Below are 18,835 nucleotides of genomic sequence, written 5' to 3' on the forward strand. Positions count from 1 at the left end.
TTTGGCCACTCGTATGTCGTCTTTTGAGAAGTGTCTGTTCTTGTCCTTTGCCCACTTTTTATTTTTACTTTTTGAGACAGGGTCTCACTCTGTTGCCCCAGGCTGGAGTGCAGTGGCGTGATCATGGCTCACTACAGCCTCAACCTCTGGGGCTGAAGCAATCCTCCTACCTCAGCTTTCCGAGTAGCTGGGACCACAGGTTCCCACCACGCCCAACTAGTTTTTGTGTTTTTTCCTTTTTTTTTTTTTTTTTGGAAAAGACGAAATTTCATCATGTTTCCCAGACCAGTCTTAAACTCCTGGGCTCAAGAAATTCTCCCACCTTGGCCTCCCAAAGTGCTGGGATTATATAGGTGTGAGCCACTGTCGTGGCCCTTTGTCCACTTTTTAATGAGGTTGTTTGTTTTTTACTTGGTGAATTGCTTAAGTTCCTTATAGATGCTGGATATTAGACCTCTGTTGGCTGCATAGTTTGTGAATATTTTCTTTGATTCTATAAGTTGTCTGTTTATCTGTTGCAAGTTTTTTTTGCTGTGTGGGAGCTCTTTAGTTTAATTAGGTCCCACTTGTCAATTTTGTTTTTGTTGCAATTGCTTTTGAGGACTTAAGTCATAAATTCTTTCCCAGGACTCATGTATAGAAAGGTATTTCTTAGGTTTTCATCTTGATTCCAGTTCCTTTGTTCTTTCCATTACATCTACAGTTTCTTTCTCTGTTTCAGTTCCTTTTTCTTTCCATCACATCTACAAATACTTCCTCTACTGAAGTCTTGACCCCTCAGTGTTATCCACGAAGGTTGAAATCAAGTTCTTCTGAACTCTGGTTCATGTTGATGTTTGACGTCCCATGATTTACAAATATTCTTAATGGCATTTAGAATTGTGAATCATTTACAGAAGGCTTTAAAATTTACTTTGTCCAGATCCATGAGAGGAATCAATATTTGTGGCAGCTATAGCCTAATGGAATACAGTTTTAAAATAAGACTTGAAAGTCAAAATGATTCCTTGATTCATGGGCTGCAGCATGACGGTCATGTTAGCAGGCATGAAAACGACATTTGAGTTTTTAAATATCTCTCTTAGAGCTATTGGGTGACCAGATACATTGTCAATGAGCAGTAACATTTTAAAGGGAATCTTTTTTACTGAGCAGTAAGTCTCAACAGTGGACTTAAAATATTCAGTAAACCACGCTGTAACAGATGTGCTGTCATCTACGCTTTGTTGTTCCATTGGTAGAGCACAGGCGAAGTAGATTTACCACAAATAGTAAGGGCCCTTGCATTTTAGGAATGGTAAATGAGCCCTGGCTTCAACCTAAAGTCCCCAGCTGCATTAGTCCCTAAAAAAAGTCCACTTGCCATTACTGGGTATATACCCAAAGGATTATAAATCATGCTGCTATAAAGACACATGCACACGTATGTTTATTGTGGCACTGTCCACAATAGCAAAAGCTTGGAACCAACCCAAATGTCCATCAATGACAGACTGGATTAAGAAAATGTGGCACATATACACCATGGAATACTACGCAGCCATAAAAAGGATGAGTTCATGTCCTTCATAGGGACATGGATGCAGCTGGAAACCATCATTGTCAGCAAACTATCACAAGAACAGAAAACCAAACACCGCATGTTCTCACTCATAGGTGGGAATTGAACAATGAGATCACTTGGACACAGGAAGGGGAACATCACACACCAGGGCCTATTTTGGGGGGGGAGGGGGAGGAATAGCATTAGGAGATATACCTAATGTAAATGATGAGTTAATGGGTGCAGCATACCAGCATGGCACATGTATACATATGTAACAAACCTGTAAGTTGTGCACATGTACCTTAAAGTATGATAACAATAAAAAAGAGTCCACTTGTTCTTTGAAGCCAGGCATCGAATTCTCTCTAGCTATGAAAGTCCTAAATGACATCCTCCAATATAAGACTGTTTCATCTACATTAAAAATCTGTTGTTTAGTGTAGCCAAATTCAGTTATTTTTGTCAGGTCTCCTGGATCATTTGCTGCAGCTTCTATATAGCACTTGCTGCTTCACCTTGCACTTTTTTAGATTACGCATGTATGCATGTATGTATGTATGTTTTGAGATGGAGTCTTGCTCTGTCACCCAGGCTGGGGTGCAGTGGCGTGATCTTGGCTCACTGCAACCTCTGCCTCTTAGGCTCAAGTGATTCTCCTGCCTCAGCCTCCTGAGTAGCTGGGACTAAAGGCACCCACCACCATGCCAGGCTAATTTTTTTGCACTTTTAGTAGAGACAGGGTTTTACCATGTTGGCCAGGCTGGTCTCGAGCTCCTAACCTCAGGTGGTCTGCCCGCCTTGGCCTCCCAAAGTGCTGAGATTATGGGCGTGAGCCACCGCACCTGGCCACCTTGTGCTTTTATGTTATGGAGATGGCTTCTTTCCTTAAACCTTATGAACCAACCTCTGCTAATTTCCAGCATTTCTTCTGCAATTTTCTCCCCTCTCTGAGCCTTCCTAGAATTGAAGCAAGTTAGGGCTTTCCCCTGGATTAGGCTTTGGCTCATGGGAATATTGTGGCTGTTTTGATCTTCCATACAGGCCACTCAGACTTTCTCTAGATCAGCAATAAGACTGTCGTGGGTTCCTATCACTCATGTGTTCATGGGAGTAGCTCTTTTCATTTTCTTTCAGCACCCTCCCTTGTATTGACAACTTGGCTGTTTGGTGCAAGAGGCCTGACTTACGGTCTATTAGCAGCTTTCAGTATTTCTTTCTCACTAAGCTTACTCATTTCTAGCTTTTGATTTCAAATGAGAAATGTGCGACTCATCCTTTCACTTACAGGTCATTGTAAAGTTATTAACTGGCCTAATTTCAATATTGTTGTGTCAGAGAATACAGAGGCCTGAGGAGAGGGAAGAGATAGGGGAATAGCCAGACAGTGGGAAGAGCCGGTCGGCAGAGCAGTGAGAACACATACAACGTTTACTGATTAAGTTTGTGGTCTTATATGGGGATGGTTTGTGGTGCCCCAAAACAATTACAGTAGTAACATCAAAGATCTCTGATCACAGGTCACAGTAACAGATATAATAATAAGAAAAAGTTTGAAATACTGTGAGAATTCCAAAATGTCACACATAGACAGAAAGTGAGCACATGTTAGAAAAATGGCATCGATAGACTTGCTCGATGATGTAAATCTTCAGTGTAATGTCTGAAAAGCACGATAAAGTGAAGTATGAGAAAATGAGGTATGCCTGTGTTATTCCTATTTAAGTCTGAAATTAACCCCATGTTAAGGTAGAAGGTAGATTATTCCAGGGAATGTCTTAAGACAAAAAAATTTGTTCTTTTCCTGTTAATAACGGAATCCGTAGCAGTGAAGAAATGCACAGCCTCTCTGAAGGCCCTGCTGTCTTGTGGGAATAAAGATGGAGGAGGTTCTGTATTTGTGATATGAGATGGCAGTAATCTCTGTTACATTGCCGTTATAACTTGTCTATTGTGAACTAATGCACAGGGCAAGTATGTCATTTTCTACTTGCCTCTTCAAGAAAGACATGCATAGATAATTAGTATGAACTGGAAGAGTACTTATCTTTTTTTTCCTAGAATTCATTGAAGTGATTTCTTCGGCCCTTTTTCATAAGTGGCAAAATAGTAAACTCTGTGAAATCCTGCTGTGGTGAAGCCTTTCAGATTTTTTTACCCATCTTTAGCGTGAATATCTTTCTCAAATTATTGTAGGCTCCCAATTTGTTCTTCCTTTTTTTTTCTTTTTTGAGACAGGGACTTGGTCTGTTACCCAGGCTGGAGTATAGTAGCATAATCACAGCTCATTGCAAGCTTGAACTGCTGGGCTCAAGTGATCCTCCCTCCTCAGCCTGCTGAGTGGCTGGGACTACAGGTGCATGCCACCATGCCTGGATAATTTCTGTATGTTTTGTAGGCATAGGTTTGCCATGTTGCCCAGGCTGGCCTTGGACTTCTGGGTTAAAGCAATCTGCCTGCCTTGGCCTCCCAAAGTACTGGGGAAAATTATAGGTGTGAGCTCCCATGCCCCACCTTTTCCTATTGTTTACTGACTCTTGGCCAGTATACAATTTTATAGAGAGTTTTACGAATATAAAAATATGGGAACTTCTTGTACAACAGTTTTGCATTTGGAGATTAAACTGTTGAGTGAAGATACAAGTTAGATTTTTATTTTATATTGGAACAGTTGAAATTGTCATTGGCGTTTTTCCCCTTTCCTTCACAGATGGATGGAACGCCTTCAGAATCAGAGAAGCTTTACTCATTTTATGATCTGGAGTCAAGTAAGTGATTATCTGTCAGCATCTTAAAAAAAATTTCTATGATTTGTTTGCTGACTTGGTGAACGGATTTATTTTTAACTTTGTTTTTCTGTTTCTTTATAATGTGATGCAAACCTGACAAGATTTATTTTTATATACAACTGTCATGCTGGTTTATTCCACTTATCATGGAGTAGCTCTGTCCTGATAGGGGTTAGTAAAGCGCCATAAAGATGTTCAGGTTAGATAGGGTAGTGTAACTGTTAGTCCAGTTGACGAAATCTTTTTTTTTTTTTTTTTGAGACTCCAGCTCAGGCTGGAGTGCGGTGGTGTGATCTCAGCTCACTGCAAGCTCTGCCTCCCGGGTTCACGCCATTCTCCTGCGTCAGCCTCCTGAGTAGCTGGGACTACAGACGCCCACCACCACACCTGGCTAATTTTTTTGCATTTTTAGTAGAGACGGGGTTTCACCGTGTTAGCCAGGATGGTCTTGATCTCCTGACTTTGTGATCCGCCCGTCTCAGCCTCCCAAAGTGCTGGGATTACAGGCGTGAGCCACCACACCCGGCCAACAAAATAATTTTTCTTGTTTTTTTTTTCCTTCCTGTTTCCCTTCTTCTCTCTCTTAATTTCCTGTTCTGGTTTCTTTTTGATGTCAGAGAAGAGTGATTTAGTGAACAGGGGGATTCCACGGAGCTTTTAGGGTTACTGATCTTTTAGATATTAAGGAAGGTAAAATGTACAGATGATTCAGTCTCCAGGGCAGTGTTGAGCATCGTTCTTCTCCGAAACTACCATGTAGCTATCCACCTTCTTGGGAGGACTTAAAAAGCTTCCCATATCTGAGTGTTAAGCAAAGGCAGGCTTCATTTTGCTTTTGTATTGGTACAGATCCTTTTCATTGAGGTTGTAAGTGATTTCAACTCAAAACTAGCCAGGGCACATAGAGTAAATTTGCTGCACAGTTCAATTCTTCTGGATGGAGACAAGAAGATGAACTAGTACAGACTTATATAAGGTTGTGGGATCCTAAGTTCTCATGATAATAAATTATTATTTAAGAAATCATTGGGTTAATTATTCTGTCAAATAAGTAATCTAATGAATATGCATAGGCATAAGCAACAGAGTTATGCTATAGTTCAACTTGATGTATCTTTTCAAGTTTTAAAAGACAGCAAAGTATTCAAATTTTCCTGTTATATTTTACTGCTAGATAATTAACATCTGTTACCGTGGGTTTTGCTCTTCACATTAGCCCTTCTCAGTAATAGTGTCATACACATGACCTTAAGTGAAATACTCTCAAACGTTAGTGATTGACCTGTTATATACTTTTAGCCTTAACACCCCATTTGTGGTATAATTGAAAATGATATTTAAAGGGGGTAGTATTGGCTTTAGAACTTTTTTTTTCTTCTTTTGTTTTAGAACCATCTCCTTCTGTTTGGAGTGATGCCACACCATATCTTGTTTTTTGTCTTTGTTTTCTTTTTTTTTTTTTGACATGGAGTCTCTCTTTTTGTCCAGACTGGAGTGCAGTGGTGTAATGTTGGCTCACGGCAACCTCCACCTCCTGGGTTCAAGTGATTCTCCTGCCTCAGCCTCCTGAGTAGTTGGGATTATAGGCACGTACCACCACGCCCGGCTAATTTTTGTATTTTTGGTAGAGATGGGGTTTCACCACGTTGGTCAGACTGGTCTTGAACTCCTGATCTCAAGTGATCTGCCTGCCTCAGCCTCCCAAAGTGCTGGGGTTACAGGCATGAGCCACTGTGCCGGGCTCCTTTATCTTGTTTATTCAGCTCAGATAACTTGAAGTTGAAATTGCTTTGCTTGATCCCTGTTCTATTCATGCTGTACTAACCACATGACAAATTTAACCTATTTGAACTTTATCTGAACTTCTTAGTTCTCATTTTCTGTCTTTTTACCTTAGAGGTGGTGCTATTTATTAGTTTAGTCATGACCTAGTTGTAAATTATTTCATAGAAAAGTCTGCTTAACTTTACTGACTTAATATGAACTTATAATTGTTTGTATGTGTGTACAGAATGATATAGAAAATCTGGTAACACACAAGCTTACTGATTTTGGTTTTAATGCTTTTTCATATATATGCACACTTATGTTTTGATAGGTGTTTGATCTTACGCTGCAGACAAAATTTGGCAGAATTTAATTGATAACATATGCATCATTTTTAGTTGGCAAAAGATAAAACAATATGTATTTGCTCTTTGTCAGAATGCAATGTAAGGTAGGAAATATCTGGTTTAACAGCCAGCATTGAACACTTGAAAATTATCCTTTAAAAGTTTACTTTGAGATTGTGCTATTTATTTTCTCTTTAAAAAAGATATTAACAAACTGACTGAAGATAAGAAAGAGGGCCTCAGGCAACTTGTAATGACATTTCAACATTTCATGAGAGAAGAAATACAGGATGCCTCTCAGCTGCCACCTGCCTTTGACCTTTTTGAAGCCTTTGCAAAAGTAAGTGTTAAGTTTGCTCTCTTTGCTAATTCCATACATCAGCCATTCGCTCCTGATTTTGTCGTTGGTTACAAAAATGTCGAGAATCTTGACAGGAAGTTCAAGACCCTTAATGCCTTGTATTACTCCCTTATCATAGTGAGTAGAGAATGAGAGAATGTATTGTGTGCATTGAAAAGGGTATGAAGTTTTCTGTTTTATTAATATTCTTGTTATTGCCTGAGTATGTTCATTGTCAGTTCTCAAAGTGTACCCTTGGAAGAAAGAGCATGCTTTCTTTTCTCAGAAGAGCATATCCCATTATTTTTTGTGAATGGACTTGTTTGCCATTGCATTGCATTCATTGAGCTTTACGGTGGTGGTTTAAGCATAGAGCCTGTCTTTGAAAAGAAAAATTTATTGAAATCCATTTCTTTTCTTTTCTTTTTTGTTTTAAGACAGAGTTTCGCTCTGTCGCCCAGGCTTGAGTGTAGTGGCATGATCTCGGCTCACTGCAATCTCCGCTTCCCAGAATCAAGCGAGTCTCATGCCTCAGCATTCCGAGTAGCTGGGATTACAGGCGTGAGCCACCACGCCCAGCTAATTTTTTTTTCTGTTTGGAGAGACGAGGTTTCACCATGTTGCCTAGGCTGGTCTTGAACTCCTGACCTCAGGTGATCCACCCACCTTGGCCTCCCAAAGTCCTGGGATTACAGGGGTGAACTACCATGCCCGGCCTCCTGAAGTTTTTTTTAAAAAATGATTCCGAGGGTTTATCTTGGCCTACGGAGGAAGAGCGCGATGATTGATTCTTTTTTTTTTTTCTTTTCTTCACGAGCCCGTAGGTATGAAATGATTGATTCTTGATGTTTACCCTGGGATAGGGATGACAGAAACACTCCCCTCACTGCTATGGATCTGCTGTCCTCGCTTTCTCATATCGTGTGTTTGCATTTGTTTTAATGTTGATCACAATTTAATAACAAGTAAAACTTTACTTTTGACAATTTTGCCACTTATTTTGTAATTTGTAAGCACACATTTAAAGATAGATTTATGCCATTAATATTTTAAGGCATGTTTTAAAATTTACTGTTTTCTGAAAAATTAAATGTAATTGGTTTGATTGCTGGAGATTGATTCTAGGTTTTCTCAAACGTATTTTTATTCTGTATGGTACATTTTTATGATTTTCTGATTAATATCATCTTAGCATTATATTCTGGTTTATCTATAATTTAAAATTGATTTCAAAATTTATTGGTTACTTACAGTGCATCTGAAAACTTCCTCATGTATTTCATATGCTTCTGAAAATTATAACCTATAGGAGTATCGTGTACAGTGCACAAGGCTCTTTTCTTGTTAAACACTACAAACATGATCACCTACTGAAAGACAAAAATATACCTTGTGATGATTATTACCTCATTGCTAGTGTTAAGTTTGTGGTTATTCTGTGGTAATTATTTCTATTGTTGGAAAATGTTCTAGTGATAATTACTGATGTTATTAATATCCATGAGAAATATTTTAAAATACTTTCTATTGCTACATATAAAATGTGAATTACTATCCCAGTTCTTCTTTCTAAAGATTTTAGTCTCATGTATTTTATAATGAAATTTTTTCCATGTTGTATGGGGGAAATTCTGTTGCTGTGATTAAGTGGACCAGTTTTTAATACTGTGCTTACCCTTCTCACATAGTATTTGTTATTGCTAGAAAAGTAAAACATATGCAGTTTTGAGATTTTGGGGCATCATTGGCCTTAGATGTGTGATTTCTGCATTAAAATATGGGTTAGTAATCAGAGGAAAGCAGCCAATAGCCTATGGCTTCTGTACTTCCTGGTGAAAGTTTTGTTAATGTTTTTAATTTGTATTTTTCTGCTTATAAATTTGTCCTTAGAAGAAAACACTCCTCTCCTTCCCACCCCCCAACTCCTTCTCCTTCCTTCCCCCCCGACTCCTTCTCCCTCCTGCCCACCCCCCCAACTCCTTCTCCCTCCTTCCCCCCCGACTCCTTCTCCTTCCTTCCCCCCCCACTCCTTCTCCCTCCTGTCCGCCCCCCGACTCCTTCTCCCTCCTGCCCGCCCCCCGACTCCTTCTCCCTCCTTCCCCCCCGACTCCTTCTCCTTCCTTCCCCCCCCACTCCTTCTCCTTCCTTCCCCCCCCACTCCTTCTCCCTCCTGTCCGCCCCCCGACTCCTTCTCCCTCCTGCCCGCCCCCCGACTCCTTCTCCTTCTCCTTCCTTCCCACCCCCCAACTCCTTCTCCCTCCTTCCCCCCTGACTCCTTCTCCTTCCTTCCCCCCCCACTCCTTCTCCCTCCTTCCCGCCCCCCGACTCCTTCTCCCTCCTTCCCGCCCCCCGACTCCTTCTCCCTCCTGCCCGCCCCCCGACTCCTTCTCCCTCCTGCCCGCCCCCCCCACTCCTTCTCCCTCCTGCCCGCCCCCCTGACTCCTTCTCCCTCCTTCCCCCCCGACTCCTTCTCCTTCCTTCCCCCCCACTCCTTCTCCCTCCTGCCCACCCCCCAACTCCTTCTCCCTCCTTCCCCCCCGACTCCTTCTCCTTCCTTCCCCCCCCACTCCTTCTCCCTCCTGCCCGCCCCCCGACTCCTTCTCCCTCCTGCCCACCCCTGACTCCTTCTCCTTCCTTCCCCCCCCACTCCTTCTCCCTCCTGCCCACCCCCCGACTCCTTCTCCCTCCTGCCTGCCCCCCGACTCCTTCTCCCTCCTTCCCCCCCCCGACTCCTTCTCCCTCCTGCCCGCCCCCCGACTCCTTCTTTCTCCTTCCCGCCCCCCGACTCCTTCTCCCTCCTTCCCACCCCCTGACTCCTTCTCCTTCCTTCCCACCCCCCGACTCCTTCTCCCTCCTTCCCACCCCCTGACTCCTTCTCCCTCCTTCCCACCCCCCGACTCCTTCTCCTTCCTTCCCCCCCCACTCCTTCTCCCTCCTTCCCCCCCCACTCCTTCTCCCTCCTTCCCGCCCCCGACTCCTTCTCCCTCCTTCCCGCCCCCCGACTCCTTCTCCCTCCTTCCCCCCCGACTCCTTCTCCCTCCTTCCCCTCTCCCCTGACTCCTTCTCCTTCCTTCCCACCCCCCGACTCCTTCTCCCTCCTTCCCCCCCGACTCCTCCTCCTTCCTTCCCCCCTCACTCCTTCTCCCTCCTGCCCGCTCCCCGACTCCTTCTCCCTCCTGCCTGCCCCCTGACTCCTTCTCCTTCCTTCCCACCCCCCGACTCCTTCTCCCTCCTTCCCCCCCGACTCCTCCTCCTTCCTTCCCCCCTCACTCCTTCTCCCTCCTGCCCGCTCCCCGACTCCTTCTCCCTCCTGCCCGCCCCCTGACTCCTTCTCCTTCCTTCCCACCCCCCGACTCCTTCTCCCCCCTTCCCCCCCCACTCCTTCTCCTTCCTTCCCCCCCACTCCTTCTCTCTCCTTCCCGCCCCCCGACTCCTTCTCCCTCCTTACCACCCCCCGACTCCTTCTCCCTCCGTCCCACCCCCCGACTCCTTCTCCCTCCTTCCCCCCCGACTCCTTCTCCCTCCTTCCCGCCTCCCGACTCCTTCTCCCTCCTTCCCCCCTCCCCTGACTCCTTCTCCTTCCTTCCCGCCCCCCGACTCCTTCTCCCTCCTTCCCCCCTCCCCTGACTCCTTCTCCTTCCTTCCCACCCCCCGACTCCTTCTCCCTCCTTCCCGCCCCCCGACTCCTTCTCCCTCCTTCCCGCCCCCCGACTCCTTCTCCCTCCTTCCCGCCCCCCGACTCCTTCTCCCTCCTTCCCCCTCCCCTGACTCCTTTTCCTTCCTTCCCACCCCCCGACTCCTTCTCCCTCCTTCCCACCCCCCGACTCCTTCTCCCTCCTTCCCCCCCACTCCTTCTCCCTCCTTCCCCCCCGACTCCTTCTCCCTCCTTCCCCCCCCAACTCCTTCTCCCTCCTTCCCGTCCCCCGACTCCTTCTCCTTCCTTCCCACCCCCCGACCCCTTCTCCCTCCTTCCCGTCCCCCGACTCCTTCTCCCTCCTTCCCCCCTCCCCTGACTCCTTCTCCTTCCTTCCCACCCCCCGACTCCTTCTCCCTCCTTCCAGCCCCCCGACTCCTTCTCCCTCCTTCCCCCCCCCACTCCTTCTCCCTCCTTCCCGCCCCCTGACTCCTTCTCCTTCCTTGTTCATGAAAGATCCTAAATTAACCTAAATGGATCCTGCAGCTTTCAGGGATGAGTCACTGAGATCAGAATGTTGACGGTGTGTGATGGTACAAATCACATCAAGCACATGGGAACTGGGTCAAGATCCCTGGGCAGAGATTTTTATCCCAGTCTACTGCTCCTCTCCTCATTTTACTTTGATAGAAAATTAATTAATCAGAAGAAATGGGCACCACAGAAAAACAAGATCAAACAGGGTTTTCTTTATTGAGGCCAGGTTAAGTCAGCCGCCTTCACAGCGTAAATTCAAAGTCAGTTCATTAGGCTGTGGAAAGCGGGTCAACCTGCAGCTATCCCTGACTGGCAGTTTGTACATACAGAGGAAGCTGCTGACTTCTGAATTTATGCTGTCAACAAGCCTGGCTTTACCTGGCCTCAATAAACAAGATCTTGTTTTATGGTTTTCTTTTGGTTCCTCTCATTTACATTCATTCAGGTTCTGTGCAGATAATAGACGTACTAAGCTTATGTTTTAGCCCATCTTTTTTTTTTTTTTTTTTTTTTGAGACGGAGTTTTCACTCTTGTTGCCCAGGCTGGAGTGCAATGGCACATCGGCTCACTGCAACCTCCGCCTCCCGGGTTCAAGTGATTCTCCTGCCTCAGCTTCCCAAGGAGCTGGGATTACAGGCGCCTGCCACCACGCCGGCTAATTTTTGTATTTTGTAAAAAAAAAAAATTTTTTTGTGTTTTTACAAAATACAAAATTTATCTCCTGACCTCAGATGATCTGCCCGACTCAGCCTCCCAATGTGCTGGGTTTACAGGCATGAGCCGCTGCGCCCGGCCAGTTTTAGCCCTTCTGATTGTCATTGAAGGCATATGGAACTCCGAGAGCTTTTCTAAACTTGCTTATGTCTTAATTTTTTTGACTTTTAAATTACGGACGTTTTCAAACACACACACAAATAGAAGGACTAGTGGAATGAATCTTCATGTTTCTTTTTCTTTTTTCTTTTTGTTTGAGACGTTGTCTCGCTCTGTGGCCCAGGCTGGAGTGAGTGGCGCGATCTCAGCTCACTGCAAGCTGCGCCTCCCGGGTTCACGCCATTCTCCTGCCTCAGCCTCCCGAGTAGCTGGGACTACAGGCGCCACCACCACTCCCAGCTAATTTTTTGTATTTTGTTTAGTAGAGACGGAGTTTCACCGTGTTAGCCAGGATGGTCTCGATCTCCTGACCTCGTGATCCACCCGTCTCGGCCTCCCAAAGTGCTGGGATTACAGGCGTGAGCCACCGCGCCCGGCCGAATCTTCATGTTTCTATCAGCTGGTTTCCCTAATTTTCAGACTCATTCTATATCTGTCATTTTAAATACTTACAGTTCACGCAGATGTTCTTTCTCTTTGTTTGGAGTTTTACGCCTTCATTAGAATTAGTCTTTTCTTATCAAGTCTCTTGCCCCGCTGAGAGGTGTTTGTTAGTTGGATTTGAATTTGCTTAGCAAACTCAGCAGACTTTTATTTGTTTATTTGCAGGTCTAGTGTGTACAAAGTCCTCTTGATACAGGGTTGTAGAAGTATGTGGCTAATTCTAAATCTCAAAATTGTCTGTCAAGGCAGAAAACTTCATCAGGTCAAAAGTCTTACTTGAAGAACATGCATATCTTTATCAAACTTGCACTTTCCCCGAAAGGTAAGGAGTCGGGGAGGATGAGACCGTTCTTAATCCTGAGAGTGTATTTCATTGTCTGGTGAGCTGATGGCTTTTTCTAATGGAAACTCATGATTAATGCCTGAAAAGTTGGCAGCTCGCATTTTGAACACTGGAGTTTCTGGCGGAAAAATGGTGTGTCTTTCCTGTCAGACCAGGTTCTCAATGCCGAACCTGCATCTGCTGCGTAAGCCTTAATTTTACTTGGAAAATTTGTTCTGTTACTCGAGACCTTTTGTAGTCATTTTCCCGGTCATTTCCCAGATATTCGTCCTTTTCACCGCACTTCTTAGCACCAGTGTTAGTCTGACTCTGACTCTTAGCACCAGTGTTAATACACACGCACCCTAATAGCAATTGGGGTTTGATTGTGGAGTTTTCTGTATAAATATATCCTGTCCACTTATGAATTCATTTCCTGGCTGTAAAAACTGAGTCACATGAGCCATAGGAAGGAGGAATTTTTCTAGGGGTGGGTATCAAGGGGAACCTCATATCAGAAGTAGAAACTGACATGCATTTCAAAAGCGAGGATGGTGTTGGGAAACAGTGACATACAGCGGTCTAGAAAGGCCACTGGGGAGTGAGGGGTGTTGATTCCTCCAACCTCCTGAGGGAAATATATTAACCTCCTCTGGAGAAGGTTTTCAAAGGAAGTTGTTACCTGTGGAATACAGATTTCAGTTATATTTAGTAATTATAGTAGAGTTAGAATAAGAGCTTGATGTTTAAAATGTTTGTTTTGTACTAAATGTCATAGAAAGTGAGGGTAGGGATACTCCCAGAGTTTATCTAGAGGAGGGGATGCTGAGTGATAATCTGGTGGATGGAGAGGCTAGAGCAAATTACTTGCAGCTTTATTTGCATAGTTTTTTTTTTAAACTTAGATTGTATGTTCCCTGGGGGGTGTGGCTGGGGGTGTGTGGCTGGGGGATGTGTCCAGGGATTGTGTGGTTGGGGGTGTGGCTGGGGTATGTGGTTGGGGGTGTGGCTGGGGGGTGTGTGGCTGGGGTGTGTGTTTGGGGGTGTGGCTGGGGGCAGTGTGGCTGGGGGTTGTGGCTGCGGGTGTGGGGGGGTGTGTGGCTGGGGGTGTGTGGCTGTGGGGTGTGTGACTGAATGGTGGTGATAATTTCCACACACAGTAAATGAAGGTGTTCAAAGGGTAGGAATTGCACCAAGGCTATACAGATGAACACAGGAGATGTGATTATTTATATGCTCATAAAAAATAAAGGCCAATTTCATTTCTGCTGACTCTTTTTCACATTGTTTAGAGATGAGAAGATGTATGTCTCCATCTCTATGAGTCGTTTCTTCTCTCTACTGCACACGTTTTTTTTTTTTAATCCCCACTTCCATTTTCAAACAAAATTTCCTTTGAGTTTTTTTTTTTTTTTCCCCTTTTGAGAATAGGGTCTCACCCTGTTGCTTGGGCTGGAGTGTAGTGGCGTGATCTCGGCTCACTGCACCTCTGCCTCCTGGCTGTCAAGTGATTCTTGTGCCTCAGCCTCCTGAGTAGTTGGGATTACAGGCGCGCACCACCACGCCTGGCTAATTTTTGTATTTTTAACAGAGATGGGGATTTTGCCATGTTGGCCAGGCTGATCTCAAACTCCTGACCTCAAGTGATCTGCCCACCTCGGCCTCTGAAAGTGCTGGGATTACTGGTGTGAGCCACCCCACCCAGCACCTGTTAGGTTTTGAAATGGATTTATTGTTCAGGCGCAGTGGCTCATTCCTATAATCCTAGCACTTTGGTATGCTGAGGTGGGAGGATCATTTGAGCCCAGGAGTTGGAGACCAGCCTGGGCAACATAGCGAGATGCCATCAAATTAGCTGAGCGCATGGTGGTACACACCGTAGTTCCTGCTACTTGGGAGGCTGAGGTGGGAGGATTGCTTGAGCCTAGGAAGTCGAGGCTGCGGTGAGCTGTGATCTCACCACTGCATTCCAGCCTGGACTACGAAGTGAGACCCTGTCTCAAAAAGATTAGTCATGGCCTGACAAATGCTGTGATTCAGTGTACTGATTGGGTCCTAAACATTTGCTATGAATATAGAAAATGTATATACTCTTAAGCATAAATAATATGCTTTAAAAGTCAGAAAATTACAATTAGACAGCTGCTCAGTGTGCTGAGATGGGAGGATTGCTTGAGCCCAGGAGTTTGAGACTGCAGAGAACCATGATTGCTCTACTGCACTCCAGCTTGGGTGACAGAGTGAGACCCCAACTCAAAACAAACAAAAATTACAGTTAGAGAGGCCAAATTTAAATGGGAGGCTGAATAATATGATGGTTAGGTTGTTTTCCTCAGTCAGGTAAATGAAATGCTCTCCATCTCAATTTTCTTTTCTGTAAATGGAAATACTAATATCTACTTCATAGATCTCAATGAGGATCAACTATAAGGTACTTAGTAGTGTCTGACACATATTATTCATTTCTACTACTGTTGCTCCCACCTCCCGGCTTTATGTTTATTGGATTATAGAACTTCAGTGTTTTATGTCTCCCTGTGCTGTCATCTAGCCAAGAGTACAGTCTGCAACTGATTGTAAACCAGAGTCTCAGATGGTTGTACACAGTTGTGCCCAGTGCTGGTGTCTCTTGAGATACTGAGAATTACCTGTTTTGTTGAGAAGAAATTTTGCAAACAGGCAGTGATGTCTTTTCCCGAGTAACTGGCTTGGTTTCAGTCATAGCCATTGTGGACAGAAATCGTTTACTGTTGCCAACGTTCATAGCAACTCCATAATATCGAAGTAGTTTCTTGGGATTTCATGTAGGAAAGGTAAACGTAGGCTTCCCTTGATGACCAAAATCTTTCTCACACATGCGTCTTAAAAGGATGGAGTTAAGGGTGCTTTAGTTGTCATGTTTTAATTAATTGAAATGACATGGAATGTATTGTATTTCTCTATTCTATCCCTTAAATGCCCATTGATAATTATTGGCAATGGTTATTGATAGTCTCAATTTCAGTAGAATTTGTTTTGAGATTATGTTTTATGCACATAAAAGACTTTAGGGATTATTGTACCGGGTTCTAGAAAAATATATACATATTTTTTTCTGGGTTTATAACTTTCTTTTCTAAAAATGTATTTGACAGGCTGATTAGAAATGTGGTACATAGAAAATAGACTAGTTGCATAGAATGTTTCAAAAACAGACATTAGATTGGCAGCAACAAGAATAAAAGTGACCTTCCTGACCACAAAACATATGTCATTGTTAGTGTTTCTGGAGCTCTGCAAAGTACTGTTGAACTTTATAATGTTGTGCAACGGCCACAGAATTTTTTTATTAGAAATTCCACATCTGTTTGAGAAGAGGTTCCCTCCGTCTTTCTTTTCAAACAAATTAATAATTCTCCTGGTAGCATGTTATTTTTGTTCTTTAGGGCACGTATGTGACCTCCAGAGCTTGCTTTTCCAAAATCTAATTTTTAATTATATTAGCTGTAGCTGGTTTTGCAATATGCACTGGTTACATAGATTGGAAAGTGAGTATTTTAGAGGGTATTTTTGGTACTATGATATTTAAATTTTACAGTTTCATTCTGAGTAAATTCTTTTTCATTGGAGAATCTTTTTTTTAATTGGGGAAGCAGTGGAGAAGGTGTTAAAACAAGAATCTTACTAATTCATAATATGATGAGAAATCGTGATTTAATATTTTGTGGTATGTTAGGAATAAGGCAAGAGAAAATCATGATATTATATTCCAGATTACATGCTTGCGTTTGGCCGGTATGTGCCTTTACATTTAGAGTGATCATAAATAATGGATGTGATATTCTGCTGTAACCTCCCTCATAATTTTAGTGAAGTATATAAATCAGCATGGAGGAAAAATTACTAAATAACTTTTTCGTGTATCTTTTTCATCCTCTGGTGAACAGTGTACCTCAATAAAAAGCGAGAACAAAGTTGATCATATTATATTCAGTTTTTAATCTTAAATTTTCAGTCCTGTTAACCATCCCATTCTGGATACACTGGTGCTCTATTACTTCACTGTTGTTGGTGGGCTAATTTGTGGGAAGCGTATCACCTCTGTTGTTTTGAAAGGTCAGGAGTGTGTGTATGTTTGTCACTGGAGGGTTTCAAGTTCACGTAGGACCCGATTTTAGAGCCTTTTTTGTTGATGAGCTCTGTTGGGTTTCACTACTGTAGCCTGCTATAAAGTAGTAAAGAAAGCAATCTTTTGAATTAATAAAGTGATGGATTATCTAATTACAAAGTTGATGTGAAATGGCGGTATGATAACTTTGACTGCATTACTAAATGATCCCAGTGACTGATCAGATGTGCCTGGGTTCCATTAAGGAAAAATATGCCATTAAATTATTTAACACTAAAAGCGAGCAGACACACCAGGATTGCTAACCTCCAATCACCGGGGTGCTCGTGTCTATACGTGTGGCAGTAACTGCTACATGCCACGTCTCTCTGCTTTGCTCACAACAGCTGCTAGAATACTTAGCTGTTGGGATTATACTTCTCTTCTGGTGTTAAGTGAAGCAGGCAAACAGCTAAGATGCTTAACTGCAGGCAGATCCTGGCATTCTAATTATGAAATGGTGTCATGCATCTATGATTTATATATTTTGTCTTTATTACAACAGATTGATCTCGAAGTTGATTAAGGAGACAATTATTCTCAGAAATATTTCTTTACCTTCAAAGAAAGTGATGTTTGTAGGACACTCGGGCTTTCAAACAAAGCAACTCATTGTTTGGATTTTTAATGATGATATTTATTTATCCTATTCTTCATTTATAGCCATTTGGTTAAATATTTATTTTCACTTATATGTTAATAACCTATGATGAGTTGGTGTATATTTATCATAGTTAAAAACCAGATGCCAGCTAAACTTCTGCCATTGGGAAGGATAATTAGTAAGTTCTTAATCAGCATTTTTATTTGTACCTGTGTTGATGGAGGTTAATTGCCTATGTAAGGCTGATGCTTTGCTTGAAAGTATTGATGGATAAATGTGTTTGTCAAGCCTTGTTGCTTTATGTATTTGAGTGTATAACTTGCCGTTAATGCAGACAGAGGTGATATTTTTAAGTGTCTGTATGACATTATGAAATAGCAAAGGTTACCATCATTGCTTTGGCTTTTCCTTTAGTGGCAATAATCTCTACTAGAGTACTGTGTCTCTCTACTAGAATGCGATTACATGGAGCTAGGAGTTACATCTTATTTATTTTGAATTCCTCGCAACCTTCATCGCATGCAGTAGGTCTCTGATTTTTGACTGATTGAAGGAATGTGAGAAAACAGTATCCCTTTTCCGTTTTGTGGAGCACACTTTGATAAATGTTTTTATGTTTTATTTATTTCATTTCATTAAAAAATTATTTTTAAAGACAGGATCTTGCTCTGTCACCCAGGCTAGAGTACAGTCGTGTGATCATAGCTCACTGTAGCCTTGAACTCCTAGGCTTAAGTGATTCTCCTGCCCAGCTGGGACGGACTACAGGTACATACCACCATGCCTTGCTAATATTTTGTTTTCTTTTGTAGAGACAGGGTCTTGCTGTGTTGCCCAGGCTGGTCTTGAAGTCCTGGGCTCAAGTGATCCTACCTTGGCGTCCTAGAGGGCTAGGATGACAGACTAAAGCCACTACAGCTGGCCCAGATATATATTTTTAAAAATTAATACATTATATAAATATATGAGACTTGACAAAAAGAAACACTAATATCATGATAGAATTCAAGAAATCTAGTAAGTTACTTGATAGCTCTGACTCATAGCGACTGCCATTATACTAAGTTCTTCAAGTTCTTCAAGGAATGATGAATAGCTATATGAATTATTCCAGGTTTTAAGAAAATTTTTCTTTAAAAACTCACATGATGAATATTTAGGCTTTCCAGACAGGAGACAAAAGTGAGTTACAACGGCCTCATGACAATTTGTAGTAGAATGCTACTTATGGTTTCTGTGGTAGCTGCTTCTTTAAAAAAATTATTTTAAATTGGCAAATAAAAATCATATATTTATCATGTACACTGTGATGTTTTGAAATACGTATATATTGTGGAGTGGCTAAACGGAGCAAATTAACATATGCATTACCTCACGTGCTTATCGTGGTAACAGCTCTGCCACTGTAGCCTGAAAGGCCCCTTGTACAATACATAAATGAATGGGTGTGCTGTATACCAAAGAAACATTGACACTGAACTTTGATT

General features: G+C 42.8%; 1 protein-coding gene across 9 annotated transcripts in view; it reads left to right on the forward strand.

The window, feature by feature from the left end:
* Positions 1 to 18,835, forward strand: part of SMYD3 (SET and MYND domain containing 3) — a 765,785-nt gene that overhangs the window by 173,082 nt on the left and 573,868 nt on the right. For all 9 annotated transcript variants that reach the window (XM_005539600.4, XM_074033147.1, XM_045392693.2 and 6 more), the window contains exons 4-5: positions 4,254 to 4,311; positions 6,650 to 6,786. In XM_005539600.4, coding sequence (XP_005539657.1) covers positions 4,254 to 4,311; positions 6,650 to 6,786 — 195 coding nt within the window. The remainder of the gene's footprint in view (positions 1 to 4,253; positions 4,312 to 6,649; positions 6,787 to 18,835) is intronic.

Source organism: Macaca fascicularis, chromosome 1, assembly GCF_037993035.2.
Source record: "Macaca fascicularis isolate 582-1 chromosome 1, T2T-MFA8v1.1".
Lineage (NCBI taxonomy): Eukaryota > Metazoa > Chordata > Mammalia > Primates > Cercopithecidae > Macaca > Macaca fascicularis.